The sequence below is a fragment of the Lynx canadensis genome, chromosome B3 (assembly GCF_007474595.2).
Source record: "Lynx canadensis isolate LIC74 chromosome B3, mLynCan4.pri.v2, whole genome shotgun sequence".
In the NCBI taxonomy this organism is placed as follows: Eukaryota; Metazoa; Chordata; class Mammalia; order Carnivora; family Felidae; genus Lynx; species Lynx canadensis.
The window spans coordinates 53,889,408-53,916,173 of NC_044308.2; the positions used below are offsets into that span (position 1 = coordinate 53,889,408).

Below are 26,766 nucleotides of genomic sequence, written 5' to 3' on the forward strand. Positions count from 1 at the left end.
ATCCACAGTCCCAACACTTGGGTTTAATCCCAGTTTAGCCACTTACAAACTGTAAAACTTCATGCAAATGACTGAACTTTTTGTGCCACTTTCCTCTTTTGCAACATTAAGATAAATACCTAACTAATGAGTGTTTCATGAGATAATATAGGTGAAAAAAAATATAAGTGCTATATCTGTAAGATTTTTGTAGGTAAATAATGACATAAAAGAGATTGTATCTTTGTTCAGGGAATGAAAATGTTCCTCTTTTCCTTTGCAGGTGCTCACATTGGTGTTGGCATCAGCGGTCAGGAAGGAATGCAGGCAGTCTTAGCCAGTGACTATTCATTCGCACAATTTAGATACCTCCAAAGGCTTCTCCTTGTTCATGGAAGGTGGTCCTATTTCCGAATGTGCAAATTCTTATGCTATTTTTTCTATAAGAATTTTGCATTCACACTTGTGCATTTCTGGTTTGGTTTCTTCTGCGGCTTCTCAGCCCAGGTTGGTAAAAAAAAAAAAAAAAAAAAAAAAAGCACTTTTCTTTCTTTTATTAGATCCCCCTGAATTGCATATGTCTAATACAAATCACAATATGACAAATAGGTAATTTATAGTTGACTTGAGGTTTAAACACAAAACAATATACTTTTATCTGGAATTTTATTTATTTGTTATATATATGTATATGTAACCAATGAGTACTCCTTCTTGAGCATTTTAATTTTTATTGAAATATTTTGGTATGATCGCTGATAAACTTGATGTGGAGCTTTAATTCAGAACAGAAGACTAAGAAACACTAACAAGAAATGTTGATGTATCTCTTTTGGGAAGATGGTCACTCACCCAACACACTGACTGTATGTGGGCGGAGAGCAAATAAGTTTTATATTAGGGAGAAATAATTGATACCTTGACATCAAGGCTGTTTGACAGCACTTCATCAGATAAAAATTGATAAAATAGATACTGTTTGTAACGAAGAAGAAAAATTAGCAATTGATAAATTAGGAATTAGGATTCTATTTTTCTATCTATTCATATCCATTTTATATTTTTGTTATTTTTTAATGGTTATTTATGTATTTTGAGAGAGACAAAGAGAGAACACAAGCAAGGGAGGGGCCAAGATAGGGAGAGAGAATCCTAAGCAGGGTTTGGGTTGCCCATGCAGAGACCGATGCAGGGCTCCATCTTACGAACCATGTGATCATGACCCGAGCCAAAATCAAGAGTTAGGTGCTTAACCGACTGAGGCACCCATGTGCCTCTACTCATATCCATTTTAAAAGATAGTTATTTAGGGGTGCCAAACAGGTGCCTATATAAATAGTGGTTTTATACATTTTTCCCTTTATCTGTGAGGTTGAGATTTCTTAAAATGAGGCACACGTATACCCATTCCTAATGTTCTCTTTTAAGGATAATATACCCAGAACTAAAAGCAGACTATGTTAATATTTTTGTTGATATTTTTTGTAATCTCCAGACATTGAAGTAAAGCAAAATCTTGATTTTAGTTTTTCAAAAATTTAGTGCTCAGTTTTCTTAGCTTTAGTTCAGAGAAGGCTGGAGAGGGACTTACTTGCTCATAATCTCACCTTGTCCAACAAAAACAAATGTGAGAATGTGGCCTGTGCCTTCCTAGGCTGGGGACTTCTCCTCCACATAAAAATGAAGCAAGACTATTTGCTAAGCCGTGCTTCCAAGAGATCCAGCTTTCATAGTGCAAAGGTTTGGGGGCTTTTGAAAAATCACTGAACTACAGAGGGACGCCTGTACTCTCATTTAGGCCTCTTAGGATACAGAAGAGTGGTCAGTGATTTGTGTTTATAGACACATGGAGCTTGGATAGCAAGTTTACTTGCCAGAGTTTTCTTTGTTAAACTGTGAAGTTGGAAACTAATGTTCAGTGACTTTTAACCTCTACATTTAGGTGATTTTCTGCTCTGCTTTCAAGATCTGATAAAACTTGTCAGAGTCAGACGTTAAGCAACTAGATTTTCAATCCTGTCACCAGTATTTACCTTTTGAAAGAGAACAGCAAGAGAGAACAATGATTGTTCTAAAAACCTGAGTATCTGATGATTAAAGCCAGTTGTAAGACACCCCACTGGTCTATGATTAGGTTTCTTAAATGTTTGGTTCAACTTAGCATATTTCTTGTCTGTCTTCCTTCCTTCCCTCCTTCCTTCCCTTCCTTCCCTCCCTCCCCTTCTTTCCCTCCCTCCCTTCCTCCTTTCCTTTCCTTTCCTTTCCTTTCCTTTCCTTTCCTTTCCTTTCCTTTCCTTTCCTTTCCTTTCCTTTCCTTTCCTTTCCTTCCTTCCACCCACCCACCCACCCACCCACCAAAATCTCTAGTTAATTGCACAATCTTTACTTGACCATGGTCTGTCCTGACTGACCCTCTGTGTGCTTTCCTGTGCTGGTTAGTTGGGCTGGACCAGGAGCTATCAAACTTGAACATGCATGGGAATCACTTGAAGGGCTTTTAAAGCACAGCTCCTTGGGCCCCACCCAAGTTTCTGATTCAGTAGGTCTGAGGTAAAGCCCAAGAATTTGCATTTCTGACAGTTTGACTGGGAGATGCTCATGTTGCAGGTGGGGGACCATATTTTGAGAACCACAAGACTGGCCAATATAGAAGAAAGTCCAAAGGTATGTTTCCTTGAACTCAGAGCCCGGAATGAACTCCAGTCTGCTGACTTTTTGTTTAGTCCATGCTAGACTCCATTCACCTTTCCTGAGGAGGAGGGGCCAGTTTAGCAAACAACTTATCGCCAAAACAGAATTTTTCCAGAGGGCTTAGAATCTCTTTACCCATCCTACAAAAGCCTTCGCCCCTGAGGTTATACATGCACTAATACAGGGTCAGGAAAAAAGGGGGGGTCTGTTTCAGGTCAGAGAGTTGCTTTTCTCAGTTTACCTAGGCTATTGTGTTTTATCCAGCTTACCATAAGCTTCATGAGGAAAGGAAGTACGTCTGAATCATCTGTACCATCCATAATCTTGAATGGAACCTGGCATATAGAAGCATCTGGCCATTTCATGTTGTTGGGTGTTTCTAGAACCTTTTGTGTGCTTGAGGTAGATGCAGCAAGGAGAGTCATTCAGATATGCCTCCAGTCACTCCTTCAGGTTGCTGCTTCCTCTCCCTGAACCCAGGGCTGCCTCTGCAGGCTCTACGTCTGGTCCATGTAAATGTATACAGTCTGACCAGCATGGTGGGAGAGGGGCTTGTGTCTTAAGATCTCAGTGTGATTATGGCATTGATTTCAGAATGCAGAATGATGTTTTGTGTGTGTGTTGTATTGGGTTAATACGAAGTTAATTGGGCCACAAATGATGTATTTCTTAATTATTTGTATATTGCTTCATTATAGGAAAAGCAGTGGATTTCCAGGTTTATTTTGCTTTGCGTAGGTTTTGGTTGTTTTAAATAGAGCAGGGAAAATCCTCTTTAGGCAGAGGAGCAATCACCTCATAAAACCACTTGAGCTACTGAGGAAGAATCCTGGACAGCTATCTCTTTTGCCCTCATTTTTGTGATGATTTGATCAAATTGGGACCCAGACTTATTGAATAAGATCCATTGGTCCCACTATTTCAAACTTTCATTCATTGGAAGACTATTTACTAAGTCCCTGGTATGTGTCAGACTGTGGTTTTCTGCTGGTGCTTGTATCCCAGGCATGGTGAAGGATGTCTAAGAGGTGCATTCTTAGTGGACATGGCAAAGTGTGATCTCACAAATTTTATTAGCTGTCCACACAGTGGAGAATTCAAGGTTCTATTTTCAGACTTGTCAGAGAAGTAGATAGGCTTGTCATGAGAGTGGCAAGTAGTAATTTGTAACCTTCTGTTGGAGAGGAAAAGGCAGCAAGTCAGTGACAATGCTCGTATAATGGCGTCAACACTATGGTGTCATCTTCTAGGTGGAATCATATTGTCGACACTAACAAGTAGAGATAAAAGCAAATTGCAATTATAGTTAACACTTAAGTAGCACTTAGTATGTACCAGGCATTGTTTAAATTTTTTGCCTGTATTAGCTCAATATTTGCAATAACCATATGAAGTAGGTTATATAATCATGGTCTATATCAGTTATTTTTAAAATACTTTAAAAAAGTTTAATTGTGATTAAAAACACATAGCATAAAATTTAAAACACATCTTAACCATTTTTAAGTATAGAATTCAATGGTGTTAAGTACATTCACAACAGTACATTGTGCAACAGATCTCCAGAAATTTTTCATCTTGTAAAACTGACACTCTATACCCATTGAAAAGCAACTGCCCATTTTTCCCTCCCTCCAGCCACTGGAAACCTCTTTTATACTTTGTGTTTCTATGAGTTTGACTGGAAAATGTGAAATGATCCATGTTTTGGTTCACCGATTCTTTCTTCTGCTTGGTTGAGTCTATTATTGATGTCCTCCATTAAATTCTTCAGGTCAATCTATATTCTTCAGGCTAGGATTTCTGTTTGTTTGATTATTTCTCTTTGTTGAACTTCTCATTTTATTCATGCATTGTTTTCCTAATTTCATTTAATTGTGTGTTCTTATAGTTCACTGACCATCTTTAAGGGGATCATTCTGAATTTTTTTTAGTTCATAGATCTCCATTTCTTTACATTCAGTTATTGGAGCTTTATTAGTTTCCTTTGGTAGTGTTATTTACCTAATCTTCATGACCTTGATTCTTTGAGTTGGTATCTGCACATTTGAGCAGGTGGTCTCCATTTCCATACTTTACAGGTTTGCTTTAGCAAGTAAAGACAGCTCAGCTCCATTGGGGTACCAGATGGGTCAGCTGGCAGCATCTGTGGGCAGGTGGGGCTTCCTCCAAGTCTCTAGTCACTTCTGTGCTCTGAGGTCAGAGGGACTGTCCCTTGCTGGGCTCTTTGATTGGGCAGCGCTACAGGCTAGGATCTGGAATTGTTCATGTTTGAATGAGGTCTCGGGCTATGCTCCCTGACCAGATGGTACTATTGGCTAGATCCTGTGTTCATGCAGCATTGTAGGCAAGGCTTTGTGATTGGGTGGGGCCTCGGCCTATGCCTTGTGATTAGGTGGGCCCACAGAGTGTGCTCCCAAATTGGGCTGGGTAACTGTTTGGTCTCCCTGATCAGATAGGACTGCAGGCTGTGCCCAGGATTGGGTGGGGTCACTGGCTCGGCTCCCTGGCAGGATAGGGCTGAAGGCTGTGTTCAGAAGTTGAGCAGTTCTGCAGGCTGAACTCTGCTAAGGGTGAGCTTGTAGGCTGGGTTCCCTGGCTGGGTGATACCAAGCACTGGGCTTTGAGGCTTCCTAGGGTCACTATTCAGGGTCCCTGGTTATATGGGGCCATGGTGAACTGTCAGGGGGAAAGGCTGCTGGCTTGGGTTCCTGCATAAACAGGGCTATAGGATGGACCTCAGGGATATCTGGGGTCTCTGGTTGGGTGGGGCTGGGGGCTGTACTCAGCAGTTGGGTGGAGCTATGAATTTTCTTCCCTGCCTAGGTGGGATCATAGACTGGGCTCCATGGCAAATACAGCTCATTGGCTGGGTATTCAAATCAGGCAGAACTGTCAACCAAGCTCCTCGACTAGACATAGCCACAGACTTGGCTCTGCCCTTGGCAGAATCCCCAGCAGGGATCTCTGCTCCAGTGCTGCTGCAAGTAGGAATGAGGTCCATTAATATCTGAGTGCTGGTTATCATAAGCCTCACCTCCCATCTCCATCTCCATCTGATCCTCAGTGGTTGAGCCCTGCAGATTCCCCCAGTAATCCCCATGAGGCAAGACCTGAGTGGGACTATTAGGAAGTGTCGTGCAATGCTGGGGGAGCTGGATGTCCTCCTTAGGTTGTCTTTTTCCCACTGGAGAAACCATAGGCCCAAGGGGCTGTCTTGGTAAGGCACTGTGCTAGCCTTGTGGAGGGGGGTGTGGTCACTGTGGAGTTGCTCCTCTTGCCCATCTAATGTGGTGTGCTTTCGCTTCAGGTCCTGGTTCTGGGATTTTCACAATGGTGTCTTGTCTGTATGTAGGTGGTTGTTGGTATTCTTGTCAGGGAGACTGAAGGTGGGGAGGATTTGCATTGCCATCTTGATGACATCACTCCTGAAATCCCTTTTTTTTCCAGAGAGCATTTTTGTGGCTTCTGCCAGTTCTCTGGGGATACTGCCTACCTGAGACCTTTTTCTCTGTTCCAGGACTTTTTGAATTTGAATTGCAAACTCTGATGAATATCATTTGTGGTTCAAATTTTCAGAAGAAGCTTTTTGTCTCTTCCTTTAGCTAGTGCCAAGGTTGACATAGGCAGCCCCTTTTAGTGTGAAGATTTGTTCTTCCTTCACTTTCACACTAAGGATTCAGGCCTTTGCTGCCTTAGTTTTATAAGAATGTTAATTCCCGGGGCCCCTGGGTGGCTCAGTCGGTTAAGTGTCCGACTTCAGCTCAGGTCACGATCTCACGGTCCGTGAGTTCGAGCCCCGCGTTGGGCTCTGGGCTGATGGCTCAGAGCCTGGAGCCTGTTTCCGATTCTGTGTCTCCCTCTCTCTCTGCCCCTCCCCCATTCATGCTCTGTCTCTCTCTGTCTCAAAAATAAATAAACGTTAAAAAAAAATTAAAAAAAAAAAAGAATGTTAATTCCCCATGGGGTCTAATCTTGGCATCAATAATGATGCCACAATAAATAGTATGTTAAGAGTCAGATTTTGGGGCGCCTGGGTGGCTCAGTCAGTTGAGCATCTGACTTTGGCTCAGGTCATGATCTCACAGCTCGTGAGTTCAAGCCCTGCGTTGAGCTCTGTGCTGACAGCTCGGAGCCTGAAGCCTGCTTCGGATTCTGTGCCTCCCTCTCTCTGCCCCAACCCACTCGCATTCTTTGTTTCTCTCCAAAATAAATAAACATTAAATATATATATATATATATATATATATATATATATATATATATATAAGAGTCAGTGAGATTTGGTATTATTACCCAAACTCATTTGGCATGGAACCCCATTTTTCCAAGAAATTTGCATATTGTCCTCAGAACAGATGCCATACAGAATCCACTTTGGGAAATTCTGGAATATATATCTCTATGGCAATGGTTGCAAAAACAGACATCACCCTGCTACTTATCCTGGTTCCATTGTTTTGGAGTCAGGAAGATGTATGGAGGACAAAATGATTCTAAGAATATTATCCCCATTGGAATAAACTATTTATATGTTTCTCCCTTTTAAAAACTTCCATTTTTTAAATTAACTCTAGTCTACTGGACAAAACAGCCTTCTTTTGTATGCTAAAATGGGGTGTTTACATTTAAACTTCTGTAGTCTTTTCCAGTATTCTTGGTTTTTTTCTGATTATGAAAATCATTACATGTGAATATATATCAACTTTTATATATTGGAGACCATACTCTTTGTATCTTTCTCATTCAAAAAAGAAACAAAAACAAAACAAAAAACCAAAACCTGGGGCACCTGGGTGGCTTAGTTGGTTGAGCATCTGGCTCTTGGTTTCAGCTTAGGTCATGATCTCATGGTTTCATGGGTTCAAGCCCAGCATTGGGCTCTGCTCACAGCATAGAGCTTGCTTAAGATTACTTCTCTCCCTCTGTCTGTGCCCCTCTCCCACTCATGCTGTCTCTCAAAATAAATAAACTTTAAAAAACAAACAAGAAGACATCACATTTTGAGAAACACTTCTGGTTTTACATTCTTTAAAAAAAATGTTATTTTTGTTAATGGCATTCTGAAACATGGACTTATTATAAATCATTTGACAATTCTGATTTATGAACATTTAAGTTGTTTCTATTTTAAGTTCAATAATTCATTCCTTCCCCATAGCTGTGAGTCACACAACAATGTCAAATTGCTAATAGGAGTATTTGTTTACCATCTTGGAAGAGAAAACAAAATGATGAATAGGACAAGTATCCTACCCACCTGGAACTCATTTTCTCATCCAGGGAATAAAGAAATGGATGAATAGGTTCAACAGAAAACTATAATGGAAGTTAACATGAGAACATGGAAAAAGGAGAAATGTGTGAGGATCTGGCTTGGTAAATCTCAAGTGAGCCTATGAATATTTTCAAAATTCAGTGGAGGTCTGAAGGTGTTAAGTCTTGCTACCTGCGGGGATTTAGGGACTAGCTTGTATAAAGGTGTGAGTCAGTAGAGGACTAGGAGAAAAGCCCTTCCCTCATAACTGAACACTTTCCAACTGACCTGAAGAGTAGTTGAATTTGAAATCTCTTTTCAATTTCTAAAATTCCATTTAAAACCAACTCATTTAGAAACACTTTAAAAACCACATGGCATTGGTGTGTGTGGGCATCTTAACCGTAGTATGTATAGCAAGACATGTATTGTAGAAAAGGTGTCATGCCACTATGACGATGAGGCCTGTGCTGTTTCCCAGCCCCACCCGCATGTGTGTGCCCTGGTGTGCTAGCAATCTGGGGACTGGCTGTGAGGGTGACATGGATATGGAACTGGGAACGGTAGGGTTGGGAACTGTTGTCTTTACCATTCCCTGTCTTTCTCTAGAAGGTCCTGATTAGCAACAGGTTTAACTGAAAAATCTTTTGGCTTTTTTTCTTTGCCCTGTTTTCCCAAAGACAATATGCTGCAAATGAGGCAACTGAAAATAAAACAACATATTTGGGAGAGACACTAGTCTACAGAAAATGAGAATTTTTAAATAGGGGACATTTTTGCAATGATGCTTCTTTCCCCCAGTTGAAATCATGTAGTTGGCTCCAGGCTTCAAAGCCATGCATTGGGTGATACAGCTTTAGTAGCCCCTACACCTATTAGATAAACACTTACTTCCAGTCTGTCAGTGAAAGCCATCTGAGATCTTCCCACCTCTGCCATCTCTCTCTTATGTTGCTTCAGTGGAATTGAAAGATCCACGGTGAAATGGAGCCAATAGTAATAAAAATTCAGGAGCCTGCCAGATTTCAGAATAGCAGGCATGAGTTTAGAGGCCCTTTCTTGGGAGGCCCGACCCCCAGTCGCTTGTCTGTCCAGTCCTGACAGGAGTGAGGCTCACACACACATCCTCTGACACACCAGTCTAGAGTCTTTGAATTTTCATTCATTTAACAAGAATAAACTGAGGGCCAGTTGAGGGCCAAGTGCTCTCCAAGGATACCAGAATGAACCAGAGGGATGCAGTTCCTACCCTTAGGAAACTTACAGTTTGGAAATGATTTTATTTTCATAAATGTGAAACTGATGTTGAATAACTCCATAGTCACTTTTGATGGAAAATTAGAATTTTTCCACAAGACTTTTTTTGAATTAAATTTGTCATGGATGAGCCACATCTTTGGGGCCAACCCTGTCTAATCCCAATATGATTCATAAGCACTTCAGTACTCCTTTCCTGCACCTCTCAATAGATTGCTTTGAAGTAAGCCACTCTGCAGCTGAAAACATCCATCAAATGTAAACAGATTGTGCTTTCTTAGACACAGTGTTGACTTTTAAAAACACCAGTTTAATTTCTTAATGAAGTGACATGTGCTCTTTCTTGACTACATTGGCCTGCCTCTGGGGGCCTGGTGAATTTTATCCAAGATCTTATTCTCTGAAGATAGCTCCCAGAGATTACCATCAATGTCCCATCCTGGTAGGTGGGCTGGGGCAGATGTGCAAGCCAATCCAACTGTGGTGTGCAAAGCTCCAAGGGGCTGGGGGTGGGACCATTGATTGACTGTTGGATGGTGGTAGCCTTAGGACATCTCAGATGGATGTTGATGTGATACAGGCTGGTTTGTACTTGGTTTGTGGACTTTCCCCTGGTTAATTTCAGTGCCTGCCTCTGTTGTGGTTGCTTTGGGACACATGGGGAAAGAATCTGCTTGGGAAGGACTACACTCCTTTCACTTACCTTGCTGGGTGGACTTTCTTTGGGGAAACAGCTGGGACACAGAACAAAAAGTGTCTGTTTTGTTGAAATCTAGAATCTTTAGTCTGTCAGGGAATGTTACAGATATTGAGTCCAGCCCCTCCTTTTACAGAGGAGGAGCCTGAGCCCTGCAAGATCTGAGGATCAGTGGTGTGTAAGGCTGGGACTGGACTCCACATCTTCTGACTCTCTCTTCAGTGTTCTCTCTACTCTGTTTGATAAGTGGGCTAATTGTCATAGACTTGGAAGAGAGAATGGCCATAAACTCTTTCCTTCAAAAAATGTTTTCACCCAACCCCTAGTCAGGCAAATTGTTTGCTTTATTTGATATCTAAAGGAGAAATATCTAACAACACTCAGTACAATGTGACTATGAAGAGAAAATCCGCTCTTATTGAGAGAGAGAGCTAATGTCTTGAGTGGTGTCTCCCAGAGCTTAGGCCCTTAGAAAGGGCAGACTGCCTTCTGGAATCATCTAGAAGCTTGAGGTAATTTTTTTTTTCTTTTGCCAGCAAACACTTCTACCAAACTGCCTCTGAGAGAGAATTTAAATATAATCTATCCTGGTGAGATTTCCAACAAAGTGTCTGGATCAGAGGAGTTTGGATAAAGGTCAGAGAAAACTCTAAACTGAATCACGGACCCTTTTTTAACAACATGCATTATCTCAATCTGTTATCAAAGCCTGCATGGCTTTCATGGAATCCACTGTGGGCCTGTCTACACCACTTATATGAGTAACTTATTTTAAAAGCACCCTATACCTCAGGATTTTTAAGAAAGATGAACCATCCCCCACCAGGGACAGAACCAAAAAATAAAAACCACCCCACCATTGGTTGAAGTCCTATTTAGGAAATTCACGTCTGCAGCTATGCAACTACTGGCACCGGTACTCAAGGGGTGATATTATCTGATGATGATTTATCATTGTCAGTGAGATACAGAGCTGTGTATGTTTTTTTTTTTTTTATTCTGCTGTGATATGGAAACAATTATCTTGTCAAATCAAGAAAAACTTTCGTTCTGTCAAACAATATAAGAAAACTCAAAAAATTTGAAAGTGAAATTTTAGAGTGCGACTAATCTCCAGGCTTTGATGACTTCATGGTTGTGGTTACCTGTGAGTCCATCTCAACCTGGCATGGTGGTTCCTTTCCCCTTTGCCTTCCAGATGTGCTCTGTGGAAAACCTGGGGAGGGGTGGGTGCTTAGGCTGGGGCCATTCTTCCTGGCTCCTGCTAGTGGGTTTCTGTTAATTACACAAATCAGTAACAGATGTGCTGAGACTGAGCACCTCATACTTATTCCTCAATGTGTTTTCTTTAAATGAAAAATATTTTTTAAGGCCAAAAAGAAAAATATCATTATATAGTTTTCCTCTACAACACACAGCAAAAGGCAGAGGGGATGTACATGGTAGTCTATCCTGTCATTTGAATAAGGAGCTAAGCCAATGGTCTCAGAGTAGAAAGCCCTTGGTAGGTGTTTAGGAGCCTTATTAAGGTATATTTAAATGTGGTTTTCTGTAAATCACAGATTGTGTATTCCTCAAGCTGTTAGATTGTAATTTGTAGCTGGAGTATTTTTACTCTATATAAAATGGTTGATAAGGTTGATAAATTGCTTCCACAAAGAAGGGAGCAAGGAGAAGCTTTCCTTAAGGAAAACGGGAAAGTTGGAAAAATGGAGAACTCTTTTCTCCTTTTTTTTTTTTTTTTCTGATCTGTGAAGAGACACATGTTTCCAAACAGACTAGTGGTATCTCACAGAAGCATGGCTTTTATCTCTATTCAGAGTATTAGACATGGGAAAAGAAAATTTGGAAGTAGAGGGGGGGTATGGCTGCCCCTAGGAGTCCAAGAGCCCTAGGACAGATACTTTTACACAGAACTTTTGTTTATAATTTGAGTCACCCAAAATCAGAGTGCTGCCACCATTTGACTGGTCTAGTCTCAGACCAGAATGCTTCCCACATCAGAGGCTCCAGAGTAGCCATTTTCCCTCCTTTCTCTACCTCCTCCATCTCTTGGGGGCATCTGGGCAACCTATGTGTGTGAGCATGTGTGTTTGAGATGGAAGTGGTGGAGATAGGTGGTAGAGGGCTTCAGCATGTCTTGAAGGGGAGAAGCCCGGATGAGTTCCATGTGGGTTGTCATCTGGGCTAGTGTGTCCCACCCAGCTAGTCCTAGTCACCAGAGGGGGACTTAAAAACTTTCTGAGGGGGGCGCCTGGGTGGCGCAGTCGGTTAAGCGTCCGACTTCAGCCAGGTCACGATCTCGCGGTCCGGGAGTTCGAGCCCCGCGTCAGGCTCTGGGCTGATGGCTCAGAGCCTGGAGCCTGTTTCCGATTCTGTGTCCCTCTCTCTCTGCCCCTCCCCCGTTCATGCTCTGTCTCTCTCTGTCCCAAAAATGAAATAAACGTTGAAAAAAAAAAAATTAAAAAAAAAAACAACTTTCTGAGGTTATCTAAGGACCTTAAGGAGAAGAGGAACGTATTTACTAGGATAACTTTTTAAGTAGTTAGAGATCTGTTACAAGAAGCGAAGAAGTCTATTGTAGAAGAAATACTGCTTGTGACTTTAATTTTTGTGGCAGCCCCTAAAGCCTAAACTGTGTTAAGCCAGTGCACATCACCCAGGAAGGTGTTGTTTTGTTTTGTTTTAGTTTTTTTTTTTTTAATGTTTGTTTATTTTTGAGACAGATTGTGAGTAGGGAAGGGGCAGAGAGAGAGGGAGACACAGAATCTGAAGTAGGCTCCAGGCTCCAAAGCTGTCAGAATGGAGCCTGATGCAGGGTCAAACTCATGAACCGTGAGATCATGACCTGAGCTGAAGTCACATGCCCAACCAACTGAGCCACCCAGGCACCCCTGGAAGGTGTTTTTATTTTTTTTTTAGGTGAATGACTCAGGTTAACACATTTTGGTAGAGTCTGAGGCAAAACTAGAGCTGAAGAGTGATTGATATAATTAAGTTTTCATAAGGAAGATGCTTATCAAGATAATTCATTTCCTTTAAATCTTGTCCTAATTTTCTATTGATTTCATTAATATAGTAGTTTATTATAAAAATAAATGTGGCTGTAGCAATAAAGATTGTATTTTCATAATTATAATTAGTGGAGAAATATACCTTTTTCTTTATTCATTAAACCTACCACTCAAAGCTTGGAACCTTGAATGCTCCTCCCTCCTTCCCTTCTCCTTTCCTCCTCTTCCTCCCTTTCTCCTCCCCTCCCTTCTTTCCATATATGATAAAGGTGTTCACTAACTGAGCACTCTCTGTCAGGTGCTGCTGTACTGGCATTTGTTCATTTGGTTGAATATTAAAGGCCTCCCTCAAATCCCCACTTTATAACTTAGGAACCTAAGACTCAGACTGAGTATGTTACTGAAGGACACACAGTTCTGTTGTCTGATTCCAATGCCCTTACACTTAACACACCAGCATCCTTGTGTTGCATATTTGCCACGTGCCAGGCACTGATGTAGGTTCTTGGGCCCCCACAGATGAATAAATCCTATAACATGATCCCAAGGAGCTTTCAGCCTAGTAGGATGGGACTGGAAATCAGTGCATAGGGCCTCCTGTGTGGCTCAGTTGGTTGAGCATCAAACTCTTGATTTTGGCTCAGGTCATAATCCCAAGGTCGTGGGATCAAGCCCCACATCACTCAGTGTGGAGCCTGCTTGGGATTCTCTCTCTTTCTCTCTCTCTCTCTCTCTCTCTCTCTCTCTCTCTCTGCCCCTCTCCCCCACTTATACATGCCCTCTATCTCACATAAATAATTGCAAGTTGAATTATGAAGCGGTGAGGTGTGTGTCATGGGACCACCAAGGAGTGGCCTGGAACCCGAGCCTAGAGGGTAGGAGTGGGCAGGGCTCAGAAAGGCTCCCTGGAAGATCTGTTCCTGGGCCAACCCTTCCAGATCAATCATAGTGAAGCAGTTGAGGAATAAGAAGATGGGCATCCTAGGAGGGAGGACATCAGGAGGAAAGTCACAGAGGTAAAGGGCTGGGCAGAAACACAAGCTATGTGTAATGGTTAAGTCAGTGGGATTTGGGGCTTAAATTGATGTGCGGTGTTGGAGAGAAGGAGAAATAGCAGATTTTTGGCTGGGGCTCTGAGATGAATGTAGCAGTGTCAGAAACAGATACAGGGAACATAGGAAGAGGGCCTGGTTAAGGTGGTGTGAGAATGAGTTCAAGTCTGGACATACTGAGTTTGAGGAGCTGTGCCACATCCTTGGGTCAACATTTAGTGGCAAGTTAAACATGTAACGTTTACAAAAAGTTGTAAAGTAATTAACTCAGCAAATATTTATAGAGACCTACCATTGACAATGTTCTAGGCACTGGAGTTACAGATGTAAATAAGTCTCTGTTGCATGGAGATTATATCCTAGTGGGATAAAGACAGATAATAAAGAAGTAAATCAGTAAGAAAATTTCAGAATTATCATTGAAAAAAGAATGGGGTCATGTAAAAAGTCTCATGGAGTTCAACCTGAGTGTTCAGAGGAAACTTTCATATGGATACTCTGGGGTTAAAGTATTCCAGGCAAAGGGCATAGCAAGTGCAAATCTCCTGAGGTAGGCAGGAATGAACCCAGTCCTAGAGGAAGGTAATCAGTGAAGCTGAGGCTGAGGGAGGGGAGGTGTTGTGGTGAGTGAGGCTGAAGAGGAAGGCAGCCATGGGATCAGGAAATGCTTTAGGCGTCTGGGAAGAGTCTGGATTCCATCTCATGTGAAATGGGAAGCCATTGGAGGGTTTGGGCCTGGGTAAATGCTAAGGTTATCATTTGAGATGACAAAAACCAGCATACGAATTGTATTTCTTGTATACTCTCAACCAAATAAAGCAGTGTGAGGAACCGGCCTTTAAGGAAACTTGCCAAAGGATACCATGGATAGAGAGAAGTGGCTTCATGTGGTGGTCAGTGTTGTGAAGGCTGAAGTCAGAGTCCCAGGGTAGGAACATGGTCCTGGCATTTGCTCTGCCAGCAGTTCTCAAACCTTTGTGATCTGAGGACTGGATCTATCGATATTCGTCATATTAGAAATTAAAAAGGAGAAAACATTTAAACATTCCTTTTAATTCATTAAAAAAATGAACCTATGACATGTTTACCTAAATGACATATTTTAATGAAAAAAAAAAAAGATTGTATTTTCCAAAACAAAAAACAAGTTAGTGAGAAGAGTCATTTTTTATACTTCATTTCTTACTATTGGCACTGCAGGAGGCAGCTGGGTTCTCATATCTGCTTCTGTGTTCAGTTGGTTATGATATCACAAGTCATGTACACTCATGGGAGAATGACAGTGAAAATAAAATATACATAACTGCTTAGTATCATTGTGAAAATAGTCCTGACATGTGGATCTCCTCAAAGTTCCCTAGGCTACACTTTGAAAATCTTTGTGTTGGGGGATGACGTTGGACAGTCTCCTAACCTTGATGAGCCTTAGTTTCCCCATCTTTAAATTGAGGTCTGCTAATAGTACCAATCCCATAGGGTCATTGTGAGGACTTAATGAGTCAGTATATGTTGAACGCTTAAAATAGTGCCTGGTACATAGCAGGTGCTCAGTAAGTATCAGCTAATTTTATTTTTGTTACTGTGATTCTGAGTGGCAGTAAAAAATCTTCCAAGAAATTGCAAAAACTCATTTAAATTTTATTTTTACTGACCCTTCCCTTCCTGTCCTCTCTTGTTCCAATTATTAAATGAGGTTTCAAATCTGATTACCAGCTCGCAAATGCCACTGCCAAATAACTATAGGTTTTAATGCTAACCTGTTTGTAGTAATGATGGCACTTTGTGCCATAATTTCCCAGATTCTTTCTTTCTTCCTAATACCTGAAATCATCTCTTCTCAGCTAGTGGAAGCTGAATGGTGGAGGAGGTGGAGGAAGAGGTGATTTTACAGCATCAGTTTCTGCCTGGGGCTATAAGACTTCAGTTTGACTGCTTCTCCCCTCTTACATTTTCCACTGTAATCATAACATGAATTGATATATCGGGGAATGAAATTCAGATGTCATCATCAAATAGTTGATTTGTGTCAGGGTTTTTGTTTTGTTGTTGTTGTTGTTGTTGTTGTTTGTTTGTTTCTTGATAGGGGCAAGCAAAATTGTCAATCTTGGTTTCACAATGGAATTACCTGGGAAATTTTTTAAAACTACCAATGCCTAGATCATCCCACCCCTCAAAGACAGTGAATGAACTGGCCTGGGGTGTGATATGGGCATCAGGATTTTTAAAATCCTCCCAGTGTCCAAAGTATCACCAGGTAATGACTAAAACAAAAGGCCACATATTTCCTTTTTTATGGTAAAATATAATGAATCCACAGAGTGTGTAATACTCAAATGACAGCTTAACAAATTGTTGTAGGATGAACACCCATGTAGCCATCATCCATTTCAAGAAACAGAACTTTGCCAAACCTCCAAGGCTCCCCTTGCTTTTTCTCAGTTATACTCTTTTTTCAACTCTTTAGAGATAACCATTACCTTGACATTTTATCATCACTTTGTTGCTTTGTTTTAAAAATTTCCCATATGAGCATGAATCCTTAAACAACACAGAGTAGACTGACACATTTTTGAATTTTATTAATTTGGAACCATACTTTGGCTGGCTTCTTTTGCTCAACCTTCTATATTTTTAAAATTCATTTGTATTTTTTTAAGCTTATTTATTTATTTTGAGAGAGAGTGCGCGTGCGCACCAGAGAGATTCCTAAGCAGGCTCCACATTGTCAGCATGGAGCCTGACATAGGGCTCAAACCCACAACCTGTGAGATTATGACCTGAGCTGAAACCAAGAGCTGACGCTGAGCCATCCAGGTGCCCCTTGTGGTGTGTGTGTGTGTGTGTGTGTGTGTGTGTGTGTGTGTGTGTGTGATATAGGTGTAGTTCCTTGCTTTTCACTATTCTATAGTATTCCATTATATCAATATACCACAATGTCTTTCTCCATTCCACTCCTGATGAATGTTTTGGTTGTTTCTGGTTTGGGGCTATCATGACCCGTGCTGCTATGAGCATTTTCTTGTCTCTCCTGGTACACGAAGGCCGATATTCTGAACGTGTATCTAGAAGTGGAATTGTTGCTCATCCGAAGAAAGCGAAGAGAGGCCAAGCAACAGTTCTGGTGGACTTTCAGGGTAGATAGGAGTTGGTGTGTGGGACCCTGTTAACATTCCCGCTCTGGGCTGGGTGCCTGGAAGTGTGTACTGCTCTGAGCCACAGGCCCTGGGAGTGTTGATGGTCTGTCCATAGGAGGCAGCTGAGAAGCTCATCATCATTTGTTTCTGGTTGTTGCCTAGGACTAGAAGGACAAGTTTCATGCCCATCAAGTGTAGAGATCTTCATGAAACACATTGCACTCTGGGCTGGGACCCAAGAGAAGCCTCTTGGCGATAGGGTCACAGGCTGCACTATGACAGGACAGCTGGCTGGTCCCCCAAACATCAAGCCTTCTATCCTCAGCATCTGCTAGAAGGAAGCAAACAGTCTCTGGAGAAAGAGAACATTTTCCTAGACCTTAAAGTAGTTCTTAAGTTCTGATTCTCTCCCTGATCTTAACAGGCAGTTTCCTTCTGTATTGTTAGTTCATTGATGCTTTGATAGAGATGTGCTTTGCTTTCTTTTTTCTCAACTTTTTTTCATTATCTTCAGTGGGCAGTTTGTTATAAATCAATTGTATGGCACATGCCCTCATCCTATACGAACACCGTAAACCCAGGCTTGTTTCGGAGACCTCTGCTAAAATACCCTGAGGGTTAGGGTATTGATGATGAGCTAGCTCTTCTGTTCTTTTCTCCAGGGAATGATGATGAGCTAGCTCTTCCATTCTTTTCTCATGGTTGTCTGAAGCTCTGGGCTACTGCCCTGCCATTCTGCAGGTTTTCTTTTGCCACATTGAGTCTGCGATCCTCCAGATGGCTGTTGGTGTTCTGTGTTACTTTGCTCCAAGCGTGGACATAGGCTGGGGTATGCTAGAACTGGTCCATATTGGTTCATAAAGATAATTGTTTAGTTTTGAGAAATTATGTGAGCCAGTGTTTAAACACAGCTATTACTAAAAATTGAATTATATAAACTTAACAGAGGACCATGGGGGAAGGGAAGGGGAAAAAAGAGTTTCAGAGAGGGAGCTAAACCTAAGAGACTCTTGAATGCAGAGAACAAACTGAGGGTTGATGGGAGGAGTGGGAGAGGTGGGAAATGGGTGATGGGCGTTGAGGAGGGCACTGTTGGGATGAGCACTGGGTGTTATAAGCCGCAAATCACAGGAATCTACCCTCCAAACCAAGAGCAAACTGTATACACTGTATGTTAGCTAACTTGATGGTAAATTTTAAAAATAAATAAATAAATAAGATTGAAACAAAGTTTATCAATCCTCAAAACTCATCACTTTCTAACCATTTTACCATGTTTTACTATTTATGCAGCTGAGGTTATTTATGTCTATCGGATACATATGATGGAAGTGATATCACTGCATAAAGAGCCATGGGAGAAATATTTACACCATGGAAATTGGCAAATGCTCCACATTGGGCCTTTTTTTTTTTTTTTAAGAGCCTGTTGTTAAATACTTAATATATTTACTAGACATAGGACACCTTTTCAAATCCTTACAGCAGAGTTCAGACAGACTCAAAGAATACAGTTTAACAGGACTCAAAGGATTATGAAAGTAAATGATCAATTAGAGAACTTAATAACTGGTAATTAGAAGTGGCCATTCTGAGTCATAACCCTATTCCTGTTGATAGCAGTCCCCAATGATGCTGTCTCATCTAAATCCTGTATTGGCTATTTATTGGTGGTAGAATTCAACTTTTCTGCCTATTTTTGACCTAACCTCAAAAAGAATGATGTTGAACAGATCTTTCCTACATGGATTCCAGGCCTCAACTCTGAGACACACAAAGAATAAAACAGTTTCTTTCCTCTCTCATGTACCCCACTCCTTGTTTTCTCTTTTCTGTTCTCATTTTTCTTCCTGCCCTGACATTGAACTCTCTCCAAGATGATTGACAGCAGGAATGTCCATATTCCTTACATCTTCCCACAGGGCTAACCTTGCTCAGAAAACAGTAATCAATATATTTCAGTGTCTGGTTTATTCAGTGTTGAATAAAGCCACCTGTGGAACTTCAGCAAAATAGTCCAGGTTGAGATTTGGCCTTTGAAAATTGGCCTTCATTTCTCCTTCTCTTGAATAAATATACACCCATCTCAAGAATAAACAATGACGCTAAGATAGGGTAGTCCAAATCCACATTTAGCAGTAAAGAAACCAAAATATTCTCTCTTTGGTATAATCTACACACACAGGACATAACTTAATGGATTGCCTTATTTACATAACTATATGGAAACTACCTTTAGGTCCTCTGTCCAGAACATTGCATTTAAGATTCCTCATTGCTTTCTGAACTCCCCTTAGAAGAACATGTACTTTAGAATATACTCAAAACTCAGCACCTCTCCCTGCTGGTCACCTGACTTCCCTCTTTCATCTGGCTTCTGCAGTAGTCTCCTAACTGGTTTATCAGCTTCCACTACTGCCCCTCTTCAGTCTGTTCTCAGCACAGCATCCAGAGTGATTCTGTTAAAATATAAATTAGATCAGGTTGTCCCTTTGCTCAAAATTCTCTAATGTCTTCCCATTTCACTTAGGGAATAAGCCATAGTTACCTACATAGGATCCAACTCCTTCTTTCTTTGACATCCATTATTCTCCCTATAGGTCACTCACTCTTCTCTATCCAATTGGACTGCCTTGCTGTCCTCTGAACAGATGCTATCTTTCCCTGGGGATTTCTCTTGGGATCTACTTGTAGTATGGAATGCTCCTGTCCCAGAAAGCTGCATAATTCGATCCCTTATTTCATTCAGATCTTTTCTCAGTGTCACTTCTTAGTGACATTTTTGCCAGTCACCTTATTACAATTACAACCCTCCCTATCTACCTTTCCTATCTGCCTTTCTTCTCTAGTATTTATCACTTGTATATATGTATATATAACTTGTTTATTGCTTGTTTTCTGCCACCCTTAGAATGCAAATTTTATGAAGAATTTGTGTCTGATTATAGCATGTTGAATTACCATTGCCTAAAACCTAGCACCTGGCACAAAATAGATTTTTTTTTTTTTAAATTTTTTTTTTTCAACGTTTATTTATTTTTGGGACAGAGAGAGACAGAGCATGAACAGGGGAGGGGCAGAGAGAGAGGGAGACACAGAATCGGAAACAGGCTCCAGGCTCTGAGCCATCAGCCCAGAGCCGGACGCGGGGCTCAAACTCACGGACCGCGAGATCGTGACCTGGCTGAAGTCGGACGCTTAACCGACTGCGCCACCCAGGCGCCCCTGGCACAAAATAGATTTTTGATAAATATTGAGTGAATGGATGGATGAATGTATGATAGAGTGGTAGAACAGACATTGGTTAGGAGCTGGAGACCTAGGTTTTGGTTTTGCCTTTTCCAGTGATAAGCTCTACAATACTTACTACATTTTGTTTCTACATGTCTGTGTAGTTCTCAACAAAATGGGAATACAACAACAGTTTCACATGCCTCACCAATTTTCAGTGAGGCTCATGCAAGGAAGTACTCTGTACAAGTGTATGGGGTATTTTATTTGTCTAACTCATTTATACCCAGTATACTGAGCAGCTAGCTCCATGCCCACTTTATTTGAAACCACTCCCAAGAAAAAACTATCCGTTTGAACACAGGGTAGGGCTGACACATTCATTTCTGCATCTCCCTCTGAATATTTTAGTGGGTCCTTTACTTATCACTTAGATCAGATCATTAGATTTACTCTAAAAGCCATTGAGGGGGCACCTGGGTGGCTCAGTCAGGTGAGGGTCTGACTTCAGCTCAGGTCATGATCTCACGGTTCATGAGTTTGAGCCCCGTGTCCAGCTCTGTGCTCATAGCTTAGAGCCTGTTTCAGATTCTGTGTCTCCCTCTCACACTCTGTCTCTTTCTCTCAAAAATAAATAAACGTTAAAAAAAATTTTTTTTAAATAAGAGCCATTGAGAACCTGAAGAATTCAATAGCTCCCCACAGGGCCAGGGCCTTCTATGTGTCTAGTGGTGTCTTGGGTGTTCTGCATATGTGATCTCCTTTCGTCTCCATGGTAGCTGTGCAAGGAGAGCGTGGCTTTATTTTAAAGATGAAGAAGTTGAAGTTTAGAGGGATCTAGTATCCTACTGAGACAGCAGGGATGATAAGAGAGTCAGGGGAGAACTCATGTCTGTCTGTTGCAAATATGTAACTCTCATGCATCTCAGGAGATTGAGATATTTAATCCAAGAGCCTAAAAGTGAATATTCTTCTGTGAATGGTGTTTCTCACTGACATGTTATTTCTTTTTAGACCGTTTACGACCCGTGGTTCATTACCCTTTTTAACATTGTTTACACATCACTTCCTGTTTTAGCCATGGGGATTTTTGACCAGGTATGTATTTTTTTCTGTCTTTATAACTTATTTTACTCTTTTGATGCTTTTTAGTTGTTTCTAGATTCTAAGTAGAAAACACAAGTCATGGAAAGTCCTAGAATTTCAGTTGTTTGAATACATGTTGCGTGGATCAGAAACCCTTCCAGATCCCCCACATCTCCCAAACGGTCCTGTGATCAAAGTTTGGCTATTCTTTTCTTTGAGACTCACACCCCACATTATTGCTTTAAAGGCTCTGAGACATCCTACATGAAATGGCCTCTAATTTTATGTTGGTCCAGCATTTCCCATGTTTATAGGACTTTACTTCCATTTATTTATTTTTCATATAGCACCTATTAATATGCCTCAGAACTAGTGCCTTGTGGTTCACATGCTGGGAAATGCTACATTAGCCTCCGAATGCAGAGAACCACATAGTGATAGAAAATCATGGAACCTGCTGGATTGCAGACGGCCAGCATCTGTGGTGAGATTTCCTTGGCCAGCACAGCCCAGAACAGGAACTAGAGGTCAGTGGAATACCCTGCTAATGGGAGAGGAAGACATGAAGCCCCACAGCCATGGAAAGAAGGGACATAGTCTTTTTTTCTAGCTCAAATTGCTTGAGAGGAGAGGGAATCAATTACAAAAATGGTAGATCCTTGTCATACTCATTGCCTTGGAAGGTACTTCCTGGAAGGGAGAAGTCTGGCTGCCTATGAGGAAGTGGAAGGCTAGCCAGAGGAGTTTCCATGGCACAATTAGAATGTATTATTTAAAAAAAAATTATTTTGGAAGTATATTTGAAGAGACCAGATTTTCTCCAGGCTGCTGTTAGACCCGTTTGCTAGGCCTCATTTTTCTGGCTCAAAGCTGTCTATTTCAAAATATAAACTGTCACATTGTGAGCTCACTCCACCCTCCCATTCTGTGCCTTTGTAGTTAGTTGTCTCACTTCTTGTATGTAAAAAGGGCAGTTTGTGAACAACATATTTTGTGGAATTCTATAAAAACATAACGAACTCCTAAAGACCTTAGATGTAAAGGATTAAGCACATTCATTTCCAAGTGCCTGTGTTTACAAGCGTTTCTTTTCCCAGTGCTTTGTAGCTGCCCAGAATGTGGAATAAAATAATAAAAATAAGCAGTTTCTGGGAAAAGATGGTTATTGTGCAATTCTAAAAAAAATATAATAAGGCCCCTTATTGCCATCAAGTTAAGTGTCTGCTCCTCTCCTTTCTTACTTTGTCAACTTTGGCCCCTACATAGATCACAGGATCATGAAATGTTATGCTGTAAGGCCTCCGTGATCACCTATGATCTGCTCATTTTATAAGGAGGAAACCAAGGCTCAAGTCGCTGCCCTAAAGCCAGACAGCCGGTGTGTGACAGAACTCAGTCTAGTGCCAGGCCACCTGAGTCTGAGATTGCTATACTATTATTATTGTATAACATTATTTTATTTGTTATTATTTATAGAAGCATCTGTTTTTTTTTTTTTTATTATTATTACTTATGGTGTGGCAGTAACACAGCTGAATACATGAATTTAATCATGACAGTGGTCCTGTGAGGGAGGTGCTATTGTTTGCATGTCTGGAGATCAGGAAACTGAGGCTCAGACAGGTTAATAATGGGTGTAAGATTATATACCTGCTAAGCAGCAGAACTAGGGTTTGAACTCAGGGTTTTCTGGTTTCAAAGCCTCTGAATGTCATTTCACCAGTCACTGGACTAGAGAAGGAAGTACCAGCAGCATTTCAAAATGGGACCTCCTAAAGAGAATATGTCAGTATTCATCATAGAACCCCATTCAACAAGGCTGGGGCCATCCCACAAGCAGGGAGGGGAACCTGGTCTGCCCCCAGAGTTCATGCCTATGTTGCTCCCACTTTGGGTGCTTCTCCTCTACTCATGGTCCTCTGATGTCCCCGGTGGTCAGGCCTTGCCATCCTTTTTGGTTTGGGCATTTGGCTTTAGTGCTCACTGGTCATCAGCATTACTTTGGAGCTGGTTGGAAATGCTGTCTCAGGCCCTACCCCCAACCTATTGAATCATCATTTGCTCCCCAGATGATTTATGTGCATATTAAGTTTGAGAAGCACTGTTTTAATTTCTCTCAAGATACTTTTGGGGCCACACATACCTTCTCATTCTGTCTACATTATTTCTGTCAAACAGCCGGTGTTGGAATCCTCACTGTGTAGAACACTCAGCTCTTCAGGCTCAACTTCCTCCCCACCCCCCCACCTTCCCCCAATCCCCCTTTCCCTGTTTCCCTTCTGCTCTTCCTCCTGTCACACAGTTGGGGACTCAGATTGGCCAGGTCCTACTCTGCGGCTCTCTGCTGCCATCTCCTGGTCACTACCACTCACCGACTTGGCAATTAACCCCTGAGCCCCATTGGCTGCAAGAGCATTCTGGGAGTGAATGTGGCTGTAGGAAAGCAGAGAAAAGAAACTTTAGTCTGAAGCTAAGGATCTAGGTGCAAGTCAAGTTCTGGCTATGCAATAAGAGCTATATGATCTCTCATGACTCTCGGAGACTCAAATTCCTCTTGTGTAAAATAGGGATCATTTTATTATCTTCTGCATTATTGTGGGAATGAAAGCAAGCTAATTAATAGTGTTTATTAGGGTATGCTTAGACTTGCACTTGCCATTTCCTGAGATGGCGAATTCAGGGCCTCCCTGACTTCTCAAGCCTCCTCCACTGAAGTAACACTTTATTGACAGGATGTGGGTGACCAGAACAGCATGGACTATCCCCAGCTCTATGAACCTGGACAGCTCAATCTGCTGTTTAACAAGCGTAAATTTTTTATCTGCGTGGCACATGGCATCTACACCTCATTGGCCCTTTTCTTCATACCCTATGGAGCCTTTTACAATGTGGCCGGAGATGATGGGCAGCACGTTGCTGACTACCAGTCTTTTGCAGTTACCATGGCTACATCGTTGGTCATTGTGGTCAGTGTGCAGGTAACCCTGTTGCTGAAAATAACTTGATGGCTTTACAACTTTTAAAATACATTTTCATTATTGACTCATTTTGTCTACTTGTTGGGGGGAAAATAATCCTAAAGGAATCCCGGAGTTTCTTTTCAACTATGCATCTTGAGATGAAAACAGAAAGCTGTAACATAAATAACCAGATGTGGGAGATTAGCATTAGGTGTCTATAATCTCTGTGTTAGTAAAGACCTCACAATTAATCACTTCTTAGGGCTGAGCATTGTATGTATGCATACATGGTTATACTACTGCTTCCTTCTTGTGTTTGAAAAAGGAAAGTTTTCCAACAATAACAGAGAGAAACTTTCCCATGATTTCTATAAGGCTTAATAACTTCCAGGTTTTAAAGTTAAACTTAAAATTTATTTGGCAATACATATCTATGAAATTATTTGAGAGGTTCAGTGTTATATTTTGGCATATCTGAACCTAAACTCAGAGAAGCTCTTCGGGTAGGTATGATTTTTAATAATCCATTAACTTTCACTGGGCATCTTGAGTTTGTGTCTGTTTCCTTTTTAATGCAAATGGTGGACAATACCATTCACTATTGAGTTAGAGTTCACAGAAGTTCATTCCTATTCATTAAAATCTGTACCTCTGGGTGGATACAGCAAGCAATGTGACCTGTTGTATTTTTTATTTGTTTGTTTTCTTTTTTTAAGGAGCAAATATCAGTCAAGGACTTGGTTTTTAGAGTTTAAATTGCCTTTGGGCAGTCCTTTGTCTATCCTGTAAACAATCTTTTTTTTTTTTTTTTTACAAATCTTAGCTGCTCATTTTCAACAAAGAATCTCATTAAACCCCAGACTTTCTCTTCACAAGTTAAAAATAAACATTTATTGTGTTAAATGAACCAAATGCAAACATATTGCTTTTAAAGGATGTCTTGTCTCTGCCATTCCTTGGTCCAAGTGAGTATCACGAAATCTATACCAAAGCGATCTAACACTTGACATCTTGAGAGTTCAAAATTCAGAGACAGGTAGTATCCAAAAGCAGAACCAGATTTCTCCACTCAAAAGGAGTTCTGTTTGTCTGTCTCACAACTAAATAAAGCATGCTGTTGCTTTGCAAATCTTCCATGTCTAGGTCAGTTCTGTGGTAGAGAGGGAAATAATGGAGTGATTTGGAAGCATCTGACATAGTTAAGACATTCATCATGACAGTCCATTACTGGGGCAAGGTGTATGTCACCTCACAAGGAGCTGTTGCTCCATTGTTTCTTATAGCTCTTGCTACCGTACTGGACACTCCAACCTGTTCTGTTGCATTTTGATCATTGAGCAGGCTCTATGTATACTTTTATGTTTCCAGCCTAGAGACATAGGTGATCTACTCCTTGCCGTGAGGGCACATTTCCAGTTCTCTGGATTCTCCTTCTGATGGGGAGGACAGTTGTGGAACATCTTTTTAGTGGTAACAGCTTATTCACCAGGTCAGGCTTGTTACTTGGTGCTCCAAAAGATGATTTTAAAGGTAGTAACTGAGATAAAAGGCCAGTATCTAAAGTAAAAAGCAAATGAGAAATATTCTTCAAACTGTCATTAACATTATCTGCTATGTAAGTAAGGATAAAAAAAATTACCTGGAAAATTCACTGTAGATATGATAGGCATTGCATGTTTAGTGAAGTTGTTTTTCATAATGAATTCTACAATTTTTGGTTAATGTTATCTTTTTAATTAAATAAAGCCTTTTGATAGTTGTACATATCTTTTTCTTTTTCCTTTTGCCCCTCCATAGTTTATTTTCTTATATGCTATTATAGCAATGTGTTTTTATATTAACTTTAGATTTAGAAGCTCTTTTCCCTGTAAAATTCATAGTTTCTGTTGGGTATCACAGTTACCTTTCTCCTTTTTCACAAATTTGGAGGCCACGGAAACAATTATATTTTAAAAACTTTTTTTTATTCACAAAAAAGAATTTTATGTTCCATCTTTTGGAGTTTTAAAAATAAATTATTCAAAATTACTTACCTTTGATATCAGGGCTTTATAAAAATGATACCCTTGCTTCCTCAGAGGGGCTTCTTCCTTAGGACTCAAAGTAACCACTGGTCCCTCATTCAAGATGTTATGAGTGGGGCTATCCAGGTCTTTTTGATTCAGGCCTATGGGCCAATTGTCTCTCCAAGATTGATCTTCTGCCTTCTGGCTCCTCAAGGGTAACCATGGCCTAACCCACCTAGCCTTTAATGTTAACATTGCCATCTTATATAACCATTGTGCAATTGTTAAAACTATGAAATTAGCATTGGTACTACTAACTGAACTACAGACTTGATTCAGATTTCTTCAGTTTTTCCATTAACAACCTTTTTCTGTTTCAGTATCCTACACTGCATTTAGTTG

General features: G+C 40.9%; 1 protein-coding gene across 1 annotated transcript in view; it reads left to right on the forward strand.

The window, feature by feature from the left end:
• The window catches only part of ATP8B4 (ATPase phospholipid transporting 8B4 (putative)), a 240,012-nt gene that overhangs the window by 198,559 nt on the left and 14,687 nt on the right, over positions 1–26,766 (forward strand). The window contains exons 21-23 of the mRNA XM_030318217.1: positions 263–486; positions 21,327–21,410; positions 24,131–24,376. Coding sequence (XP_030174077.1) covers positions 263–486; positions 21,327–21,410; positions 24,131–24,376 — 554 coding nt within the window. The remainder of the gene's footprint in view (positions 1–262; positions 487–21,326; positions 21,411–24,130; positions 24,377–26,766) is intronic.